Source organism: Vanellus vanellus (genome assembly GCF_965231255.1).
Source record: "Vanellus vanellus genome assembly, chromosome: 3".
Taxonomy (NCBI): Eukaryota; Metazoa; Chordata; class Aves; order Charadriiformes; family Charadriidae; genus Vanellus; species Vanellus vanellus.
The window spans coordinates 96,709,153-96,733,646 of record NC_138907.1 but is presented as its reverse complement, the minus strand read 5'-3'; the positions used below and the strand labels follow the sequence as shown (position 1 = coordinate 96,733,646).

At 40.3% G+C, this 24,494-nt stretch overlaps 1 protein-coding gene across 1 annotated transcript in view; it reads left to right on the top strand.

Moving 5' to 3' along the window:
* Positions 1-4,341, top strand: part of ADGRB3 (adhesion G protein-coupled receptor B3) — a gene marked incomplete at both ends in the record, with an annotated part of 480,039 nt that extends 475,698 nt beyond the window's left edge. The window contains 2 exons of the mRNA XM_082480895.1: positions 2,067-2,171; positions 4,153-4,341. Of these exons, the coding sequence (XP_082337021.1) occupies positions 2,067-2,171; positions 4,153-4,341 (294 nt within the window). The remainder of the gene's footprint in view (positions 1-2,066; positions 2,172-4,152) is intronic.
* Positions 4,342-24,494: the final 20,153 nt, after the last annotated feature.

The following is a 24,494-nucleotide window of genomic DNA, read 5'->3' as shown; positions in this document are numbered from 1 at the left end:
TGAAGCAATGAAAAGATCCATAGGTACATGTGCATACCAGTCATTCTGCTATTAAGAATAAAATTTAAAGCCTTTTTTCTGGCAGACTTCCCACTGCAAGTGTTTAATTTCTCCTCCCACCTGCTTCTCCTCAGGAATAATGTAATGAACTAAGACATTTGCATTATTCATATTTGCTATTTAACGAATTCCTGGGTACACGATTCAGAAAAATATCAGGAAGTAAGGTTCTTTATATCCCTAGCCTTCTATTAAAAAGTTTCCAACTGGAGATACTTGTTTCACAGTCATGTGTTATTTCCTGCTTTTAGAGGCAGTATTTTAACCTACCAAATCTGTTTTATTCCTGTGAGCTTGTCTCCTTATTTCAGCCAATTGTAATCTTCAAGGCTGGACCTTTCTTTCTTAAATTCTATGTATATGAAATTTGCCACATATCCCTGTCTACCATAACAGCAGTCGCTTAAAAGAATGCCTAGGAAGTCACTTAAGTGAAACTCCCCTCATAAATTTAGATCAGCTATCTCTAGCTAAATTACATTTTGCAAGGAGTTCCTCACCAAATCCTGAAAAATTGTTTCCCTTATTCACCCCACAACTCGTGTTAACTTAATAGATCTTTAATTGCTTGCTGTATCTCATGTCTCTTTTGTGAATAATGTTGCCAATTTCCTGTTCTCAGAAGTGAAACGAGTTCTCAAGCTACGGTGCAGCTATATTAAGGATGATTTGCTTATTACAGCATAGCGGTAGAAATGCGTGATCAAGAGAGCAGCCACATTTCACGAAATTTATAAACACGGAATGCAAGTGAAAGATAAAAGTTAAAATGGGTATTGGTAAAGCATTATTTAGGTTCAGATACTGCCACTCCGTTTTAAAAGGTACGAACCCAGACTTGGCAGAAGTGTTACTTGCTGGGAAGGGTCATGCTCAGGCACTGCGTACTTAAGTTCGCAGGGTTTGTCATGTACAACAGCAGGGAAAATCAGGCTTGACAATTAGTGGGTGTGCATAGAGGCTAGTGTCCTGCTCCTTTTCCATCAACATTATTGGCTGCTGCCACGGCTGCAACTCAGGTTCAGGCAGTTACAAAAGCCTAAGAAAAGCCACGCTGAGCCCATCTGCTATTGGACTGAGGTCAGTCCCTCCTGTCCCGTGTCCAACCAGACCACAGAACCATGAGATTGGTTGAACGGTAAGCAGCCTTCAGCTTTGCTTCAGTGGCCAGTCTGAATCCATACCTGAGCGTGAACTTGTTTGGAGTCAATGCAGATGGTGGGCTTTACAGCCGAGGCTTGAAACCAGGCTTCGCTCTCCATGTAGCTGCCGAGGCAGATGATACATGGACAATGGTCTCCTGCAACTGTGAGGGCTGTTTGGGGTCCCCACCTCTTGCACAGGAATGACCTGTAATTAGTTTATGTGGAAGAGTGCCCTGTGGGTAGGCTGGAGGAAGAGTGGTTTCCAATTGCCCAGTGCATGACAGAAGAAAGCAAGTAAGATTGAAAAACTGTGCCTACTTTTCTTAATATGAATGCCATTTCAACTGCAATTTATGAAGATCTGAATGACAAGAAGACGTCTAATAAAACAGACATAATATTTGGGGCTTTTCCATCTGGGCCAAGATTTCTGAGTTCAGTGTTCTCATAAAAACTATTCCGATAGGGACCGTTACAAACTGCTGTTGCATTCCTATAGAAATTAAAATATTAGCATCCATACTGAAAACAGAAATTATAGAAAATATTCCTAAAGTGCAAGAGAAATATCCTTCTAAGAAACTGCCATCACTTTCAAAATACTTCTAGGCAAGGACAAAACCAATGTCCCTTAATTTCAGCAACTCAAAAAATGTGGGGTAAAACCAGTCTCTTGTACACAGGAAAAACATTAAACAGAGCAGAGAGAATGCTCAGTGCAATTCACTTCCATTGGTCGACTATAGGGAAAAGATGGCCCTGCCAAATTCAATTTACTTTGTTATGTTGGGGAAAATAATGCTTTTCTTAAAAAAGCCCAGATTCAATTATAAATATAAGCAATTATGTTCCATTTTGCAGAAGGTCATGCATACAAGAAAGAGGCACATGGAATTGTTTCAAGAGTTAAATCAGAAATTTCAGACGCTGGACAGATTTCGGGATGTACCAAAATCAGGCAGTATGGTAAGTTTTCCTTCTTAGATGTTTAAAATATGATGGATCCTTAACAACAACAATGAAACAGGACTCCCTTGAATTCAGTATATTTCTTGATAAGACCTCAGTCGGCACTACCTTTAGATGCCCTGAGAAATTAGAACAAAAGATATTTTCAGTAATCTAACCTACGACGAGACTCATTAGGTTTTACAACTAGACCATAACTAACTCACTGACATCATTATAGATGACAAGTAATTGAACTGTAGGGAACACATTTCAAATCTGCATGTGCCCACCAAGTATAAAGGAATTTATATAGAGAAAGCAGCTCACTAGTGTGATTTGGCCAATAGGGCTTTTCCTCTCGATAGCTAAGCAGGTATTAAATTAGTCACTACCAACAAGTCCAGCTAGATTCACCTATACGTGAGACGGTCCAGAAAGCACACAGGGTCTCTGTAATGCCATGTCTTTTCCATAATAGGTTTATAAATATTTACCATGGGAAAAGCAAAAATTAAATTATCCCGAGTTGACTCTGCTATCATCATAATTCAAATTTATACACACAGACTCATACACACAAGCATAACACCGTGACTACATCTGATAATGAGAGCAAGGAAATAGTTGATTCTGCCTAATTAAAACAGCTAATTTAGTGTGACATATTTGTTAGCAGTAATATTATGATTAGTAATAATTTTATATATCATTTTATAATGTGAAAATTGTATATGAAATGGAACTAAGCTAGAATCATTGTATTTATAACTTTTTCAGAAGAGCTGCTCTCAGACATGAAGAAGAGGTATTAAGCAGATGTGAGGCCAATGGATTTACATCATTTACATCATCTTAATCCAGCAGAAATTTGGCCCTGATTCTTTGATGAATCTTTAGTTGTGATATGTGTTATTTTGCACCCAGTTCTCACTCACTCCCCCTTCTGAGATTTGCTGACATGTAAAATTTGCATTCACCTCCCTATTTGAGATTTTCTGTCCACATAAAGCTTGACTTAATTCAAAATCTCAAAGGGAATCTCAGTGGAAGAGTTGTCTTTACTGTTTCGCATCGGCACTGTGTTTTTGAAAGGTCTGCTACAAAAGCTGCCTAGACGAATGGTCTATCTGTGATACAGTCAGAGAGTGATCCAGGTACCTAAACATAGGCATCTCAGGCTATTTTCGAGAGCCTCAGGTGTCAGTCCACAGCGTGGTACGGGCAGTGATGACACAGGACTCAAAGGAGACCCACACCTCTCATGAAAGATAGTTGGGGACCAGGCAGAAAATCCAAAGACATCTAAAATGGTGCAAAAACGTTAGGGTTTGGCAATTAAATCCCACCCAATGTTACAGCAGAAATCACTAATTAAATTGGTCTTAGTCCATAATGTCTTTTACTCTATAAAACTTAGCAGTAAAAAAAAAAAAAAAATAATCATTCCGTAGAAATTAACCAGCTTTCAGCCTGTTAATCCTGATATCCACAAGCTCATCAGCCTGTAAAGGAAGGGAGCTCTCACAGCATTTTCAAGGACTAGGTTGCGGTGGTTCTGTCATGCACCTGCCCCAGTTTAAAGTCCAGCTGGCAATCTCTGTTTCAAACCACTCCATATTTCAGGCAGCAAGCTCTTCTCAATCACCTTCCCTTCTCTTATCCCACTTTCCTACACAACCGCTATTAAAAAGATGGCTATTGGTACTGGATCACTCGGCCATTCCTCATGTACGTTGGTTCCTGTGAAAGAAAGGGCTTAGCTGGCAGCTCAGGTGAGGAGCCTGCCAAAGTGTTGATTGTTCACAGAGAAAGAGTCGCAACAGCGCTGAACACCTGCCAGCCTGGCTCCCTGCAAAGTCATTTCCACTCTCCGGCTTCTCCGTCTCATGAGAGCACATTAACAATCAGCCTTATAAACAGAAAACACATTAATTTGTTCTTGGTTGGGTTTGTGTTGTTTTTTTTTTTTAATTCTTCTTTCTTCTCTGGTCTTCAGGAGAACTCGGCACCAAACAAGGCTCCGTGGGACAGTTACAAAACCACAGGCGACTACCAACACTATACAACGATAAACGTATTAGACACAGAGGCAAAAGATGCTTTAGAACTCAGACCAGCAGAATGGGAGAAGTGTCTGAACTTGCCTTTAGATGTGCAAGAAGGTGACTTTCAAACGGAAGTTTAACAAAAATGAAAACAAACTGAACAAAACAAAAACAAAAGCAAAATGATTCATCGCACTGACAATAAAGAGACTTTGGGAATCCTGACGCTCCTGTCTGAACATTGAGACTACTTTATGTCAGGCTCTTCCTGTGCCAAATGTCAGTGGTTTTTTTTCGTACAGTATATTCCCACTAGTGCGGCTAGTGGAGAACCAGGTGTACAATTCTTACCATCGTGTGTTGTAAGTACCCGTGGAATGGATTTGTAAGGTAATCTTTATAGATAAACCTCAAGCAACGATTCATGTTGTAACGGCTTCATTTGGTTTAGTTTTCAAAAAACTTCACCATGAAGCACAATGTACATATTTATGCAGTTTTTAAAGTTTATAACAGTCTGTTTGGCCATTACTACACTTTTTACTTTATAATATAAAAGCAAAGTTTTTGTCATTAAATGAATGTCTGTTGAGCTACATTCTTCATTGCTTTAAATGCAATAAAGTAATAATCTCACTTTTATATGAATAATATATTTCACATCTTTATTATTGCAGTTTTCTCTGGAAAGCTCAGAGTAGCTTTCTCTGCTGCAGCTGTGTATAAAATATTTAAAATGTTGTATGGTGTAAATAAACCTTTGTCTACATATCAGTTTCTTAGTGCATTTTATTCTGTATTTGTTTATCTTCAATTTGCATATTTATAAAGTTTTCTTTAAAAACACACATACTGAATATGTATTTGGAGTTTTAATAGTATGTTGATTTAGCTCCTGCAAAGAGTTTCTAAAGCATATTTGTAGGTTCGTATAGCCATTCTTAGGTATTCTTTTGTGGCAATGTACCATATATATCAGACTTGTCAGAATGCTACAACAATTGTTCTGTTCTATAAGAATTTTTGTCTTGTTGCAGAAAGACAAATAATGGAAAATAAGTTGAGTTTCAATGCACAGCACCCAAAGAAAATGTTGATTCAGAATCATTACATCTTGTGCGTGGTCTTGTTGCTGTATAACAACAAGAAAGACTTTAAAGATAAAAAATTCTGAAGTATTTTAGACAAAACAAAATGGAGTGTGTGTCATATTATAAAACTAGAGCAGAGCATGATTTATGTTGAAAATATAGTTAAACAATTAGGAACAGAAAGACTATATCCCCTTTTCCATGCTTAGAAGAAAAAGCAAATCTTCAAAATCTCTCCTCATCTACAGCATATCTGAGGGGTGGGGCTGGGAGAAGAGGAGGATATCTCAAATCTTCAGATGCCATTATTTCTAGAAAAAGAGTTTCCAAAACTACTTTAGTTCCTGTTGTGTGGAATTGAATATGTTGCATCATAGTAGCTGCAGAGCTGTAAGAGAGGAAGAAAACATGACCACCAATCTGTTTAGGAAGAAAAAAAGACTAGAATAGAGGCTTATCAGCGAGAACTTATCCCACAGCGTTTGTAGGAGGAGATTGTCATTCATCTGCTGAAAGAAAAGTACTTAGAGCCAACCTTAGGACCAACCCTCAGGAAAGTGTTTCAGTTTGTAAATCCTTTCTCCAGGCCATAATAAGGTACTTAAGTCATGAAAAGGAGCCTGACTTTGCCTACTTTGAGTGAGCATCTTGTGCAGACTTCTCTAATCTAATGCTTCAACACAAATACAAAATAACTAGCTACCAACCTGCTATCAAGTCCATTAACTGCTTTAGGTGCCTAGAAGTTAGATGATGTAGTACCCAATATTGCAATACATCAGTCAGTCCTATCAAGAGGCTGATGCAGAAGGAGGCAGCTGGCAAGGCTGGCTGTGCAGCCGACTGACATCACAGCACTAAGATCAGGCAGTGTACCAGAAAACTCCCTCTCTTGTTTTGTATCAAGTTCTGTTCTAAAAGGGGGTTACTTTCCCTTTAGATACGTCACAGACTGATCAGAATCACAGAATGGTCAGGGTTGGAAGTGACCTCTGGAGATGATCTAGTAGTCATCTAAAGATACAACAGCAACTGCACATTTTTTAAGGATTTCATCCAGTATGGTAGGCATCTCTCATGCAGAGCACGTTTTACAGAATTTCTAATTTTTGAGACTGCATCAGGATGCTTAGGCCTCTGAATCCAGATATAAGCCTCAGCGTCCTCCTTGATTGATCTAAACATAATAGAAATCTAGAGCACCTTTGCATCTCAATAACTCTAGTGCAGAGATTATTTGCATAAGCTTTACATCACCTAAAACACTCCTGTTCAATACTGGTCTACTTACAACTGCAGAAAGCTTAGGGTTGGCTGCAAACTTATCCAAGAAACATGACAAATTGGTCTACACTCAATATACACTGCTGACCTAGTTGTGCTGTTATTAATAACCCAGTAGATTCAAGTTTAGCGTTAGCCTGCGTGTTTGTGTACCGCACGGCAGTCACCAATGTACGAGCAGCAATGTTCAGCGCCACTTTATTTAGAGCTTGTGCTGCCCTGCCCAGAATGTGCTAGTCTTTTTTATTTTCCGATATATTTCATATTCAGAAATATTAAGGACATGCCGAAACCCAGTCTATTTGCCTGCTGATTTGACTGCTTCATATTAAAGCAGAGTTTGCTTTCCGCGAGCAAGACGCTGCACGTACTTACGGTTTGCTGCTCAACGCCTCTGAAATGGTGCAGGTCAGACTGCACCCAGCAGGAGCGTAGAAACTTGTATGAGCTGGCTTAAATGGTGGTAGAGCTCTGATGAGATGTTTGGCATTATATTATACGCAAATAAAAATTGAGTCAGAACTCCCTACATTATACGAGGCGCGGAGATGACAGGGGGCTCTGCTTTTGCCTGCCGGGGTGGGCTGGGGCCACCCGACGTGCCCTGGGCTACCTCACCTGCATTCCAGCTGCAGTTGTTCAGGTGTTTGAGGTCTCCGCTAACCAGCCTTGCTGCAGCTGGCACTAGAGTATATTGAGGCAGTTGAGCTCAGCCTAGAGTTTGCCATGACCCTTGAAGTATATATTCCCTAGACGTATATAGAAAAAACAAATACATTTTTAGGAAAGGCCTCATTTTCTCAGCAGTTTCAGTACACCTTAGTAATTGTATAAAACCATATGCAGTTTCTCTGTCTCTGTCTTCCTCTTACATACATATACAGAGGAAGATTTTTTTTTCTGGCAAGTCAATGCTAAACAAAATGTGGCCCGGACTTTTCAGTGTAGGGAAGCAGTGCGTACAGGAAACCTAGCTGAGCAGCCATCCATCACTCAGACAGCCGTTCAAGATAGCCATGATTTCACATCCAAGGCTGTGTAAAGGAGTTTGGTGTTGCTGGCATAAAAGTGCTAACCAAGTTATTTGCTACACAGACTCTTGCCAATGCCGTGTTATTTAACCCAGAATTTTCTGAGGAGGTAAACTCTGAATTAGTCACTATTGAACTTCAGCTCATACTCTGCAATGTCTGAAGAAGAAGAAGAAGAAGAAGAAGAAGAAGAAGAAGAAGAAGAAGAAGAAGAAGAAGAAGAAGAAGAAGAAGAAGGAAAGAGACACTAAGTGCTGCTACAAGGGATGAGAGAAAGAGTAGCAGTGCTGCCATGCTGATGCCCCTTTGGAGTGCCATGGGCTTAATGGCATATATGGAACACTAATAACTCCTTATGATGAAGATTTAGGACAAAGCTGTAACAAAATACACAAACAGATAAGGGTCTTTTCCGTTTCATTCATTACCGGGTCTGAATTTCTTCATAATCACTGAAACAGTGCTCTTCTCTGGGAAATGTTATCCTGAGACTCCTCCTGTCAGAACATCATTTGCTTCTATGGTGATAAGACATAAATGACCTAATATTGTTTTACACGGGATTAAACTGGGGTATTTTCTTTTAAAAACTAACATGGCCCCGACCAAACAAAAAACCCCAAGGCCTGAGCTGCACCAGGTGAAATGTTCTCTGATGCTTTGCCTTGTCTCTGTTTCCCACAGTTGCTAGGCAATGCTGTACTTAGAGACCAGATTTAACAAAAGGTCTGCTTCCCGCTTGGAAGCAGGCACCCATCTGTCACAGCACCAGCAGTGTGCGTTCCATCGGGTTATGCAAAAGGCTATGGAAATCTCTGTTACCAATCAGCAGATGGAGACATTGTGTATTGGTAGTAGACTTTCAGTTCCTTAGGCATTATCTCGAGGCTGTGCTATATCTCTGGATTAGCCACAAGAAGCAGTTTCTATGAGAAAACATTATTTCCCTCTCTTGAAAAGTGTTATAGAACTCTCTCGTGCAATCAAGCCCATTCTCATGCGCTGAGGGAAGTAAACAGACATATGGAGTTGAATATGTGTTTGGGGAGCTGTGATTCATTTTGAGACAGGTCTCAACCAGAGCAACGCTATAATCTTTTCTACTGACTCTTCTAGAAACATCTTTCTTTGCAAGGAAAGCCAAAGAGGCCTCACTAAGAGAAATTCAATTGCTGATAAGATAGGCATGACTACTAAACCTAGCACTCCCCCTGAAATGTTCTGTCCGTTAATTACAATTGTAAGGTAAAGAAAGAGCCATTTATCTGGTTTTGACAAAATTTTCTCTTACATAGGCTGGTTTGGACCATCCTGTGGCGATGACTTACTCATCAGCTACACTACAGTACTGCTTCTTTTGCTTGTTCTGAACTAGTTTCATTTTATACCTCGTTATTTCTTATGAGGAACAGTTAATAACTTCCACCAATTCAGCTTCCTCTCTTGACTATGAAGGCTTCTGCAATAAGCCCCACAGTTACCTCTTTTTCAGGATTACAAACCCACACCCAGTTAGTGCTCAGGTGGAAGCCCTTCCCTGATTTCTACCACCCTTGTGTCCTTTACAGCTTTTCCAGGTCTGCTAAAGTTCTTAAATAACTCTCAGTAAATCCTGAACTCATTAGAGCAGGTTTGATCCCTGCAGAAAAAAGGCAAAACTCAACCAGAAAGCTTCTAAAATGTCTTTTCATTCAGTAGGGGGAAAAGAAAACCAAAACTACAAATGAAAAAATACCTGAATTTTAACATTTTTATGTTTGTTTTTTCTTTTAATGGACAATACATCTCTTTGAGCAAGAAATGGGCATCAGGCAGCTTCTCTTAAGTAATGGTCTTGATGAATGGACTTCAGTAATTTCTTTTCTGATGCTCCTTCTGTCTGCTGCTGTGAATGTAGACTTTCTTTCGTCAGTAGCAGTGCTGCAGCAAGACTGGTAGAGAGTTATCTACAGCCCATTGGATGGGTTTTGTAGCCAGAAAGTGGACAAGGACTATGTGAATCCTTTCAGATAGAACAGTAATTGTTTCCCACATCCTGAACGTGTGCTGAATTCTGAGCTTCTTTCAGTTTTTGTAACCCCCCTTCCTCTATCTGTGTGTTGAAAAAGTGACGTCCGCTCACTTGGTGACTCTCCTTTAAAATTCAGAATGGGCACCTGAGCCAGGGAAGGGGTTGGGAGCTGCTGGTCATGACTGTTCATCCTTGTGGCTAAGAGTTAAGCACCTGTATCTCAAGAGAGGTGGGATTTAAGAAACAGCTCTAGTCTCAGTGTTTTCTTGTTGATTAGCTTAGGCAGCTATCAGGAAGCCCAGCTGGAGATGTCTACTTTTTTGCACACATTGTATAAGCAGATAATGTGCCTTGTTCAACATATGCAGTCAACCTTAGGAAATAGGCATCTAACCCTTACATGATGCAATGCTGACCATCAAAAAATCTGTGTCCTTTTGTGGATCAAACCCTTAGGAGTTGAAATACTTTTAAAAATCTGGTTCTCGGAATCCAATTTTAAGAACAGCAACAAGCTCATGGTTTTTCCTATCATCAATCCAATGATTTATTGCATTATGTCCCTAGGCTGTTGACTCAGGAAATTGCAAAAGGTGATGCCTGAAGGACCTCATATTATAAAAAAAGAAACTGGAACTGATTAGTATGTATGTTCAATTTCTTATTTGGTGTCTCCTTGGACCTAACCACTTTATTTCCTGCTCTTCTCAAGAACTGTGTTAAGAAAAGATTTTCAGAGCTCTGTTTTTAGTAATTAGGTTCTTAAATCAAGCAAGAATTAGCTACAGTTTCGAAAAACAGATAGGTGGAATCCTTTCTATTTAATTTAGAATTCTAACTAAAACACTTTCTTGCCAATATTTCAAGCACAGAACTCTGCAGGGCAATCTAACTCTGCTTATCACAGCTGTCTAGGTTTTTTCTGTAATCTAAAGGTAGGCACCTCTGAAGCCCAGCTAGACCCAGGCAGTTCTCTAAGCGCTAACATCTTTCCATTGATTGCATAGAGAATTTAAAAGCCCCCTAAAGGCAATAAAATTCTTCTAAATTAAGCACCAGATTTAGCTAGGTTTAGTCACCCAACATGTGAGCTAACGTCTAAGCTCCCATTATAATTGGTGGAGAACAGGTCAATACAGTCAATAGAGCCTAAAGACCAATGCAGCTTACCCATTACTAGAGGAAGGATGCAGTTGATATGAGATGCCCTGTAGCTTTTGAAACATTTGCATGGGGATTGCAGATGTGAAAGGCAACTTAAGGGAGACCTACACTCTTCTGGTCTAAGCAATACCCCCCCCCCCCCCCCCCCCCCCCCCCCCCCCCCCCCAAATCATAGTAGACACTTGTGTTTGGACAGGTGAATCCAGCTCCAGAGGAAGATTTTCCAAGATGCTCTGGGATATCCATCCTTCAGCTATCACTCCAGAGAGGAATGTGGTTATGGGTCTTATGTCAGGTTTGCCAACTTGGTATGAATGCCATAGGTATCCTCACTATCACACATCGCCACTCCTTACTCAGAGTCCACCTTGCGCATTCACCTTCTGAATACTTACATCTGTTCAAGTAGAGGTTTCATCTTCTCTATAATTTTATTGTTAGACCTCTAAAATCTGGATGTGGATTTTCCAGGTTCTCATCCTCATGAGAGATAAAGGATGCATGACCCGGGACAATCTAATCTGCCAAGTATCAATGGACTGTGAAAAAGCACGTTTTGGAAGATCATACATGGGTCAGCTGGGCATGCAGGAGTCATGGAGCCAGGAAAATTACAGTATTATGCTTTGAGCTGGTACTAGATTTCAACTGCAAATGTCTGATGTAGAATACAAATGCTTGCCATACTGACCCGGCACTACGGTCTTACTTTCTCACTGGAAGACATTCTCCTAACTATGGCACAACAGTCAAGCTACTTCTTTTTTGTGTTCTTCTGGCCTTCTGGTGTTCATATTTCTGGTGACAAAGGTCAGACAGAGAAGATGACGACAAGTGTTCTTACCTGGGATGCTGTCTGATCCCTTCCAGCCTTTTCCTGAAAGTTAGAAGGTTCAAATCTTTCTAAGATGAGTAGGACAGGAAAGCTTTCCAGCTTACTCATTCTGGCTTCTGACTGGCAGATAATTATGCAAATAAGGAAATACACTCCCACCCTCAGGGCAGATAAAGTCAGTAGCAGTCAGTGGGTAGACTCAGGCCATGCTTTCTGGGAACAAATATATGCACCATTTTTGCCACAGAAACATTACAATGGTCTCTTGACCACTCCCTTAACAAATCAATTAGGGCTTGAAATGCCACAAAAAAAACCCCGATCGTGTCCCAAGGGACATTATTCAGAAGCAGAAAAAATAACTGCTTACACCATAAAAAACAATCAATCATAACATGAGAAAGGAGGGAAAAGAGTTCTGTTTTATAGCCTAATCGTAACTGCATTGTAAATTGTGGCTTTCAGGTACTATATAGAAAACTAGATAAAAAAAAAAAGATTTTCATTATCTCATAACTAAGAAAATGAGAGAAAATTCAAAACATTTAATAGCATTCTAAAAGATTTTTTTAGCTTTTTTCTGTTAGGCCTGCAAAGCCAAGAAACACCCACAATGAATTCTTAGTCTGAAATAACTCTACATAATTCCATCACACATAATTTCCAAAAAAATAAAGGGTCAGAATCATCTGCCTCAGCACCATCCTCTATCCTTTGGCATAACCTGATGACTATCTTTTGGGGTGAATTAGCCCACTGACAAACCGGTATTATAAAATTTATATATATTCAATGTGAAAAGAGAATATTTAACTTTGACTTCCAAATTTATATGGAAATTTAATTTTCTAAAAAAGCTCATTACAAAGATATGTGTATTGAATTAAGAGAAGATTTGAAGTAGGGTTTTTTTTTAATTTACCATTTCCACTTAAGACCTTATGTTCTTCTAAAACTGGGACAGCAATAAAGAAATTGATTCATTTTGGTAGGGGAAAGCAAGATCATCCTCTTCCCAGCAATTAATGTTTTCCTAGCAAGAGGTCCCCTATTTTAATAAAGAAACCTATTTGAGGATGACAGCCTTAGTAGCATACATCAGAACTCCAGATCTTAAGAACTCAGCATAACAGATCTCCAAAAGCTAGAAAGAAAATGTCCTTTCTTCATCACAGAACGAACTCCAAAGACAGGGTCCAGTTTTTGCCTCTGGATAGAAGGTTGGAACCTCTGTTAGAGAACCAGGTCTGAAGACCTCTTGTTCCATTTTAAGTCCACCTGAACTCACAAAGTGCTGGAGAGCTTTGGAAACTTCGATGATCTGAAGACACCAGAGAGCTCACTGCAGTGCCAAATCAATAGCATATTTTGTGTTGAGTATTAGCTGGTAGGTACCAGCTAATCCTGGGCTCTCAGGTAATTTTTTATGTTTTTATGGTTTTGAAAGTTCGTGTTCACAGCATTTACTTCCACTCTTGACCAGCTATGTGCCACAGCTATTGTATCAGCAAGCAAAGACATAAGCAGAAGACTTTATGGAAGGGTATAGTTTCCTAAAGCTAGTCCCTGAGGACTTTTTTTTTCTCAGGATAAGCTCTCTAACTGATTTGGAATAATTTAGATTAAAAGGTATCAAACTAAGGTTACTAATTTGAAAAAAAAAAAAAGTTTTACAAGAAAATCTGGGAAGCTTGCTATCCGTCTTTCCCTCTGATCCCTTCTGAAAAATAAGGACAAAGGAGCAAATCTGACTCTGATTACCCAGCCATAGGATCATAGGCTAATCATAAGATGATAGGGAGATCCAGGCTGGAATGACCTGGGATGGCTGTTGGGTGTTTCCCACCCCCAAGCCACCTCTTCTCCAGGGTGAACAAGCCCAGTTCCCTCACTCACCCCACCCCCAATACAAGTGCTCCATACCCCAACCATCTTGGCAGACATATCCTGCACTTGGTCCAGTTTATCATTGCTGACAAGCCCAAAACTGGACATAGTACCCTAAATGTGATCTAACAAAGAACCCTTCCCTCAGTCTGCTGGCTGTGCTGCTGATACAGCCCAAGATGCTGTTGGACATCTCTGCTGCACACTGCTGTTTGCCCATCTCTCCTGTCTCTCTGTATGGCAGTCCTGCTTGGACATACTAACCGGTTGCCTGAGTTTGGTGTCATCTGCAAACCTGGTGAGCACGCACCACCTTGCACCTTTGACAAATGTAATTAGTATCTGCCTCTAAACCCACAACCCCTCTAAGCCCAACCATTCAACCATTTGTTTACCCACCTGGTTGTCCATCCATCCCATTAGCATCCTAGCTTGGTTACAGTCCTTCTAACAAGACCAAAACCTACCAGCTCCTGCAGCTGTGTCGCCTTCAAACTATTTCAGTTCTGAAAGGGTGCAAAAATATTGAGCAAGTGCGATTACTTGAGGAAACTGTCTGAATGGAAGTATGTATTTCAGGTAATTAAGTGGCTGTTGCCATACCAGCTGCTGTGTCAGGAAATACTTGTCAGCTTGTGTCCGCATTTGACTTTATCACGTGGACCAAACACAACAGAACATATTTATCTTTCTTTAATGACTCTGTTTTGACTACTTGTGACCTATGCTGTGACTTAGATATTGATTTTAGTCTCTAATGGGGTAAATATTGATACAGTTACAACTTTTATCAAACTTCCAGTTTGCCTTTCTACATGTTTTGTGACCTGTAGCTAGATGACTGGTTTTAGCACTGTTGACTAAGAAAGATATCTTTTTTACAGTGAGAGTGAATAATTAAAGTATTCTTCATTCTTCCAAAATCTCTCTGTCATCGTTTAACCCCAGCCAGCAGCTAGGACCATGCAGCTGCTCACTCACGCCCCTTTTTCCCCCCAGAAAGGTAGGGAGAAGAGGGAGAAAAGGAGGGGAAAGACAAAAAAACCCCTTGCAGTTTGAGATAAAGGCAGTTTAATACAACACTAATGGAAAAAGAAAATAACAATAATAATAATAATGGTAAAAGACTATACAATACACGAGTCACTCTCGCCACCCAGTAATTGGTTGCCGAACCTGATCTGAGCAGAGATGGCAGATTCTGGCCCCCCGGCGCACCCCCATTTATATACTGAACATGACATCTATGGCACAGAATATTCCTTTGGCCATTCCATTGTTCTGTTTAGGCTTCTTCTCAGCCTCTATAGGAAGCTGAAAAAAGTCCTTGAATGGTATAAACATTGACTGGCAACAACTAAAACAATACACGTTATTGACATTCCTTTCATACCAAATCTGAAGACACAGCTACCACTAGAAAAAAAAAATTAAATTTGTCAGCTGAAATCAGGACAATCTTTTTTAAAAAAAAGTTAACCACTTATTAAAAATTATTAATAAAAACCTGTATGAATTATATTTCAGGATAATGGTATATTTACTTTCAAATACAGATGATGAACATTTTGGAAAATTATTTTAACAAAATAACTGTGTTATATCATATTTTTATCAGCCATAACTGGCTATTGGGTTAGCTAAAATGAAGGTAATGACACATTAATTCATTTTACTTGCTTTCTTGTTTCTGAGGGGGAGGGTGAGCACATCTCCTACCGTCCCCCTACTCGGGTGTATCAATGGCTTCACAGCAAGACTCCTGCCCTGGGGCTGCTGCAGCCTCTTGATGCCCGCTGACAGCAGCCAAAGGCGAACAGTTAGGCTGCCGTGGGAAATGTGAAGGCTGGGCAGAGAAAGCTTTTGCTCGATGTCCCCAAAGCCTGTTCTGGGACAGAGCAAGTGAGGACTTCAGATGCTCTGTCCACCACTCACATCAAACACGTGCAGGTCTTAGGCGTACAAACATGCCAACTGCTCGGCCTTTTTTTCCCTTGACTGACAGCAGAAGAGAGCACAGTGTTTTTTTCATTTCATAGCAGGATGCCAGGCCAGAGCAGGTGAGGGAAGGCCAAGGCAGAAGCAGTATCATACAGAAGGGATGGTCCAGCAGCAACACAACTGTCCATTGCCAGCAGGTTTTTTGTTCATTTTTCTAGAAACTGACTTTTTCTCACAGCTGCTGAGGAGCTGTACCCTGCTGCCCTCCCATAATCAAACTCCACCAGGAATACAGCCTAAGCCAGAGAAGAGTTCAGGAGGAATCTGTCAACATGTCCTTATCCACCTGTATTGAAGTACTTTCCCCACCAACTCTAAATTCCTGTCCTCAGCGTGGCCTAACTCCATCGCCTTCTTCCTCTGCAGGCTCATTTAGAAATGAGGTAAGTAGCCACACTGTAATTCCCTTTGATCAGAGAAGAGGAAAAAAATCTCAGTGCCCGCATATTCTACCGTTGTGCACCCTCATTCTTCTGAGCCTGAAAGAGAGATGCCCGGCTACCATTGCTGCACTTCAGCATGAAGATCGTGTTAGTGCTAGTCCTTAATCTAAGGCATGAGAGAAGGGAAGGCTCTACTCCTCCATCCTTCTCGTGAGGCCTAAGACTGATGAAGGCTGCATGTTACCCTTTGCCTGGCACCGTTGCTTCTCTGTGATGTGTAGAAGAAAATTGATGGTTCTACCTCTGCCATTGACCTTCCTGCCATACCTTCCTGACAGTGGTACCGATTATCTAGATGCAAGAAGGATGAGAAAACAAAGTGAATTGTCTCAGCCATTTAGCGGCAAAAAGGAGTTAAATATCCCATCCTCCCTTCTGAAGAATTAAGAATGATGAAATTGCCAAGGGCTTTGTTGTAGACTCTTATTTGCTGGCCTGCTGCCTGTGGAAAGGTACTGAGAAGATTGAGAGGACTGTAAGAGAAAACAGTCTAAAATAGATTGGAGAGAAACAGGAGGACTTAAGTAAGGCTGCTAAAATTGCTGTTTTGTCTCAAGAGCCATTTAGGCATTCAAGTCATCAAAGGAATTTCACGGGGATCAGAAACCAAATGATTACAATTCATTGATTTCTTAGCTCAAGGAGTGACTATTGTAAAGTTTACCACCATTTCAAAGGGATGCCTCATCTCAGCAGTTGCTTTTTGTGTCCCAGATGTCTATATCTGCCCTGCCTGTGAACTGAGAGACAGCGGTATGCTGGTTAGTCCCACTGCCACATCAAAGCTAGTAAAATCAACGCACATTTCTCTCCAGGATGTGAAAGTTTTATGAAACACCAGTCACCAACCTTGATTGACAACTCCTCCTGCAATTTGCAGCATCTATTTGTGAAGCCGGTGGTCTTAGCTTCATGCTACACAACCACAGCGTCAGAGTCAAACCTCATGAAAACTGAATTAACCTGGATAAGAAAAAGACAAGCCAGTGAGTTCTTCTTGCCAGGGAATGCTTCGGCTTTATTGAAGCCATGTTGTGATCTGTGTGTCACCACAGATGGACGCGAACCAGAAAAATGTATCCCCTGTTGCCTAAGGAATTCTGGGCAGGCGGAAAGGCTGGTGGAGAATTTATTTTGGTGACAGCTGGAGGGGCCTGGAAAGCTGTCAGCTCTCATATAGTCAGGTTGAGGATTAATTCCCACATGCAAGACGCAGGTATAGGCATGCAAAATTTGGAACCTACTCAATCAGGGGAGCAGCAACGTCTGCTCTGGTCGGCAGGGGATGTGACATTTGCTACTGTACTCTCTAAAATACACTGGTTCAGGGACTGCACTTCAGCAGAGTATTCTTGGAGCCATGCATAACCTGACAGTTTCAAGTTCCTGGGTACTGGAAAATACTTCTCTTTTGCATGTGAACAATAGAGATTTATTCTCAAATAAAAAAGAAAGATTACAAATGAAATTACTTTAAGTGCGGGTAAATCACCTTACTTGAAGAGATAAGCAACTCGGGTCAGGTTTTGTTCTTTGTTATAACACCATAAATCTGGAATAAATCCATGGGTCTCATCAGAGCTATCTCTTATTCATACCAGTGTAAGCAAAGCAAAAATGGTCAGGCTAGTTTTTTCCACATGCTAGTGTAAACATAGATTTACATATCTGATGTGTATGTAAAGTGATTAAATTTCTTCTGTCATTCTGTATATGTGTATAGTTCTCCCACATAACTCAGGAAAACACATCTATACATTTCTTTTCTCTTCCGCTTTTTGAGGAATGCTCTGGTACGGACAGGTCGTTGGCAAGAGACGGAAGCTGAACTCCAGCTATCATTATCAATGTCCCAGGTGCTTTATGAAACCTTCCAGAAACACTGAGAGTTTCAACCTTGTTTGGAACTTTTCTACAAGCTGCACTTTCAGGCAACATCAAAAAAATAATTTGCATTACCTGTACTTCGGGCTTTAGCAATTCCTCACACTTATTAAGAAGAGGAGATTGGTTTTTAACAACTAGTCATAAGATGTTCATAATTGCAGTGTTTCCTAGATACATTATGTCACAGATACACATCTGATCTTTTATTATATGCATTCAGTCTGTCTTTAAAATCCAGAGGATGGAAAAATAACACCTTCTGCACAGCAAAGCTGTTACACTGAGTGCCAAGCATTAGGCTTCTCACAACCCATGAACCTGTACAGGTAAGAGCAAGATTATGTGTAGTCTGATCCTGAATACAATCACTCAGCCCTCAACTGGTTACATTTTCAAGAGCTTGAGCACAGAGAGACAAAAACAGTTTTTCACCTGAATTTCTGCACATTTGAGATATCTTGATTTGAATCAGAATTTGCTAGATGTCAAGTTGAGATGATTTTAGCTCAATTTGGGGTTCTGCTTGAGAGGACGGATCAGTGCATGTATCATCTGAAAAGTCTGAAGGGAATATCTAATGGGCTCTTCCAGTTCCACAGAAGGACCACAGAACAGAAGTTAACCCAACATGCCTCCAGCACACCAATACTCCAGGTATGAGATGTTCTGAGGAGGAGAAAGTTTCCCTAGTATCCTGTTCCTTGCTTCATACCAATCTTGGCAGATTCTTTAGCTCCCCAGGACAAGTCTGACCAACTTGAAACTATGCCATCCTAACAGATTGGTACAAGTATAAGGACATGAGACAATATACAATGTGTGTATGAAATGTAGCAATCCTCAGATAAGCTATGAAATGATTCTCTGCCTGGAGCTTCCATAACTCTTAGAGACAGGATAAGTGCTCAGGAATTGCAGTAAATTAAAAAAGAAAAAAAAAAAAAAAAAGATAGTGAAGCAAAGAAAATTAACTTCCATAGTTGCTGGAGGCTTAACTCTTAACTCTGACCTTTATATGTGTGTGTGTTTGTGAGTGTATGTCTCTCCAGAAAGACATTAGGGAAGAAACTAAAATGTGCTTTCTTAGCCCTTCCATATCTGACAGCAATTTCATTATTTTTCTATGAAAAGCTGTTTCATACCCTTTGTAACCTTGTGAATGAAGAACAGACGCATTTATTGTAAGTGGGGTTTTCAATGGCTAAGAAATAAATCACTTTTCTTCTGTAAAATCAAACTTCAAGTGTATCCATACCAAGCGAGTTAGTCTTTCAAAAGAAATTCATTAGTGCATGATCAATGGAAGAAAAGGAGAAACACGCCTTTATAAGTGAACAATTTTGCTTGACAAGTAGCTCCAGAAAGCCAGATTCTGGTACACTGTCACTAGGGCTCTTCACCATCCTCAAGTTATAAAAAAGAGCATCAGGCGTCCCGCAACCAGCTACTCCTAGACCACTTCAAGCAAAACTGTGAACACTAAGCAAGACAGAATCCTCCCTGCTGCTGCGCAAGATACCACTGCTGAAATTCTCCTGCGTTTTTCTTTTCCTTACCAGTAAATCACCACGATGCTTTTAGCAATAAATACATCTAGGGTCTGCCTCTAAAAATCAGTTTTGCACCGCCGCAGTAAATTACACTTAAAGATATGCAAACGAAAATATTTACTTTCAACATCATTCTTAAAAAATATTTTTGTTTTGTCTTTATTTAGCTTTGGTCATCTTTGTGGTTTTTTTTTCAATAAAAGTGGACCTAGGTGAAACTAAAGACTTCGAGAAATCTGTATCGTATAATGAAAAGCAATTTACCATTCTGCCTGGAGAGAGAGGTTTTCAATCAGTGTGTCCTTCCTGCAGTGACTTATGTATTAGGAGCACAGAGGCCCTTAAAAAAAAAAAAAAAAAAAAGAAGAAAAAAAATGCAACTAAGTGAAGATGAATATAATAAGGTGTCGGCTGAGAATAGCACATACAGACAAGAAAACAAACTCAATAGAAAATAGAAAGAGAATAGTCCTAGACCAGACACTCTGCAAGACAACATCATAAAAGTTATAGCAGATGAGGTACATGACAGAGCAAGATGTAGAGGCAAAAATAATGGAGAGTTGAAGAAGGAGAACAGGGGTAGCCAGTAACAGATAGGTCTGCAAAGGACTAGGATACTGCCTGACTGACAATGTATGCTTGATTCCTGTTGGAATACCTAAAATGTCCATGACGTATTTCTTGACATCTTAAAATTATTAAAAACAGGTGATGCTCCAGGAAAACCATGAATTTTTATAAAGTATTTCACCACATATATATAAATAATAAATATCTTAATTGTATTTTTTTATGATATAAATCACAAAACTTGCTATAAAAATACATGATTGCTAACTGGAAAAGAGATGACCTAATGTTTGAGGCATTTTGCAATGGAGGATCACCAGCCTGTAACCCAAAAGCTCAGGGTGCTGAAGAACTCTCCATTCACTCAGCATTCAATTAATATAAATGTATACACTGCCTGCAGCCTGAGCACATACAGAAATTTCTTCCTACTTTTAACACTACACTGGAGACTTACCTTAGTTAAGCTAATGTAACATGGATGCCCACGCTGAGACTAAGAACTGCATCCTATGGGCCTGCTATTACACTGCAAGTTCATATTGTGTTCAGTTGCGTTAGGCATTGTGATGGTGTGCTCCACTGCCAACCTGACTTTTACCTCCTCTAACCCTGCCCAAGCGATAACCACCTGTGGTGGTCATAATGGGTGCACGTAGTCATGATGGTTGCATTCAGCTCAATGTGGTTTCAGGGAGACTGATAACGACGCAGTAGCCAAGGGCTAACTTGTGCAACGTGCCCACCTAACCACAGTGCTGGTACTGTGGTCGATATGCAAATATGACTATAAGTTAATCATCTTACTCCCATAAATAGTGAATAGCCCAAGAGTCCTTTGAGCCCTCCTGCACGGCAATGGGCTGCACACCCTCTCCCCTCGAGTAGGGACACCTCCCTAGGTTACTTCTCAAGATTCAGAGATCCCTTACCGCAACAGATTCTCGGTGACTAATAGCATGCTAAACTTTGAAATCTTAGCTAAGTGATATAAAGGATTGATTGTGCATATACAGTCCTTTAGACATAAGCCATCAATGAAGTCTGGGACTAGGACTGGATCCAGCCGCACCTGGACTCCTCTCAGAGGAGTTTAGAAAGCAAGAGGGTTCAGTCTGAACTTTGACTCAATGAAAGGGTCTCCCTGACAGTTCTCCATGCAGTAAATAACCAAGTGTGCCTTGCCATCGAATCTTGTTAAAACACTGTTGCATTTACTATCAAACTTTGTTAAATCCCTGTTTTATATCAATAAATGTATTGCTGCTTCTGTACGAGTGAAGTGCATCACTCCACCTGCAGCAGGCATAAAGACTTAAGGACATTCAATTGGGTAAGAGAAGACTTTGGTTCATAAAATCACTGCAGTCTTATCTGCTTGCCCCTGGTAACTCTGAGCACACTCATTAGAAGTTCAATTAGTGCCACGTAGTCATGTTCTTTTCAATATCCAACCTTCATCTCAGGTGATGCTGAGGCACAACTCACCTGCAGTAACAGTGGCCTGGCCCCACCAGTTGAATAAAGCAGCTCACATTCTGCTGGGGTTTTCCAGAAATTACTCGCTGCCATGCAAGTAAGGTGGCCGGAAGCCAAAGACAGAGGAAATAGAGCTTAAAGTAAGATCTCATAAATACATGTGAAGACAGTTCCTGCAGCCTCTCATACCAAAAGCAGTCCTGTTTGCTGATGACTGTTCCTGACCTACCTCCCAAGCACACAGCAATAAGAATATATTGTCATGAGACCATAGAAATATTGGTCCTGCTCAAAAGTTTTTGGAATAAAGTCTGGAGTAGTCACGGGGCAGAAAGAAATTCATAACATGAAGATAAGGAAAATCAATACCAACCTTGAAGAATATTTCTGTCACCCTCTGGACCTCAGACCTGTGAATAATCAGTGTGGAGTGCGCACATTAATCATGGGTACAGCAGGAAAGACTATTGCCAGACAGTTATTGTTACGCAGCATCCCTCTTGAACCAGAAGGGACCAAAACTAAGCACTTGAAACCTAGCACAATACAATACAGTACAATACAATACAACATAATACTTAGCATCTTTCAGCAAAACAGCTTCCTCAGCTCTCTTAGAGCTGCTACTCATGACACATGAATTCTTGTTGGATTGAGTTATTTTGGATGACCCTGACTACCCTCTATTATCAACAGGTTTAGAAGGCTTAGCACGATGATCACCAGTCTGAAAGACATTATTCAGCCCCATTCTCTCCAGGTGCCGCCCTGCAGAAAAAGACGCTTGTAGTACACTTAAAGCAAGACAATACTGTTTACCAAATCTGCTGGGGCTGGTGTGTTTAACAGCACTAACTGTAGAAGGACATGCTGACTTACACATGATTTGTGAGGGACATGGTTTCTGAAAGCTATGGCTATTAGAGCCCCTGAATGCTTTGGGAGCACAAGTCAGGGTAACAGGCTGATATTCTTGAATACAGTGTATTAAAAATGTGACTGCAGTTGCTGCTGAGCCATGCACATGAAGAAAGTAGTCTACATGAAATTAAGGAAAAGACACCTTAACCTTTGGTGTAGTAAGTCTTTATGCGCACATTGCAGAGAAAAAAAGCATCATTTCAAATTAACTTTATTTTCAACAATTTTTCCCAGTCCTACCACAGAACATAGGCTGACTTCTTCAGTACAGATCCATCATGTAATTGTTACCAAATCTATCTCCCATGTGTTTGCTTGTCCTCTTCTGAGTTTGTTCTGAAAACCTTTGGAAAGGTGAGGTGAGAGGGAGGGTATTCACAAAGATGATACACTTTAGCCTCTTTAAACTTGTCTCCCCTACTGAGTTTAGACTCAATAGGTGATAATCAACCTTTATAATACGCTCTTGATTGCATTAAGAAATGCTATATGTTTTGTGATTTAATGGCATTAGTTTTGTTCCTCTCCACCGTTCTCCCCTCCTGTAACAGAAGAAAGTCAGCCTAAATTTGCCTGCTATATGAGCAGCGGATATCCACATATTACTCCATGAAGACTTTGGCACTTCTCTTGGAGCTTATACATTTTCACAGGATTTGGCTTTATTTCCATCTAAGAAAGCAACAGGCCTAAAAAGCAGCATATTCTTCCTATTTTCCTGCAAGAGTATTCTGTCTTTTTTTTTTTCCTAGCTCCCACAGAGTTAATAAACCACATGTAATAAAAACATGTGTAGGATGATAATCTCTAATGACAAACTCTTCTACCCAGGTTTTGAAGGCAAGAGGCACTGTTAGCTGTTCCCCTAACTGCTTTCATAAAACTGGACACAGAATTTCAGCCAGAAGTTCCTGCATACGTTTGATGAGTTCTGGTTGAGATAGAGCAATATGAGTTATCCAAGCCCACTGTAAAAATTTCAAGCAATAATAAAAACGGACCATCCATATGGAAAATTTAGTTTTCTGTCTTTATGGTATGAGTATTGAAACAAAAAAAAAAAAATGCAGTCACTTTATTTTTGCTATGTTTTCAAACACATAATCAGCATTTTGGCGCTTTTTCATCCTTCAAAAAGAAGTCCTCAAACAACCTGTGGCCTCAGTAATCTGCAGCTGAAGATAACCTGCACAAAATCAGAGGCAGAAGGGAATTGTAGCTGAGGACTAAAAAAAAAAAAAGAGCAGTACTAAGCTCAGGGGTGAAGAGAGTGAAGACACAACTAGGGAAGAAAAAATGAACTTGGGGGATGGGGTATCAGGGACATAGGGCTACTCTCTAGGAGTGTTTCCCCTGGGGGCTACTGGGGGCACCAAGGTCAAAAGTATGCTCTTCTTACAAATAGAACAATTCATATAGCAGGTTACGTTAGGAGAAGCATGGCTAGCAGATCAAGCGAAATTATAGTCCATCTACTCAGCACTGACAAAATGCATCTGCAATAGTTTCTAACGCCTGGCGTTGGCACCCCGAATTCAAGAGGGATGTGGAGAAAGTGGAGATGCTCTGGCAGAGGGTCTCCAAGACAGTCAGGGGATCTAGGGCACGTGACCTACCTCTGCGGGGCAAGTTGACCTCCAGAGGTCCTTTCCTATCAAACTTCATGGCAACCTCATGTGAGTATAATCCATGCTGCTTCTGAATCATGAGAGTGTGAGAAAATTATGGAGGCGTAGGACAGAGGGAGTTGTTTCATTGTTTTGACAGATAAGCCAGGGTTTATAAAGATGAGAGTGTGATAAATGTGGGACAGAGTCAAAAGATGCTTTGAAAGGCATTTGGGATTAAAGCTTTAACCTCTAGATGTTTTTAAAAAGGTTCAAAATGAATTCCATGAAGTCAAAAGTCAAACATATTCTATGAATAAGAATAATGCAGAAGTGTCAGCAGAAAGCTGGAAATCATTCCGTGAAGAATAAAAGCACACTCCAAGAAAGCTAAAGAGTGAGAGAAGTTCATTACAAAGAGGTACAAAAAGATAATGTACCTGTGTTCTGTAAATATGAAAGTACATGAAGAGTTGGAGTTTGAAACGGAAAGAAGTGATAGTGGAAAGAGTGATTTCTACACAATATT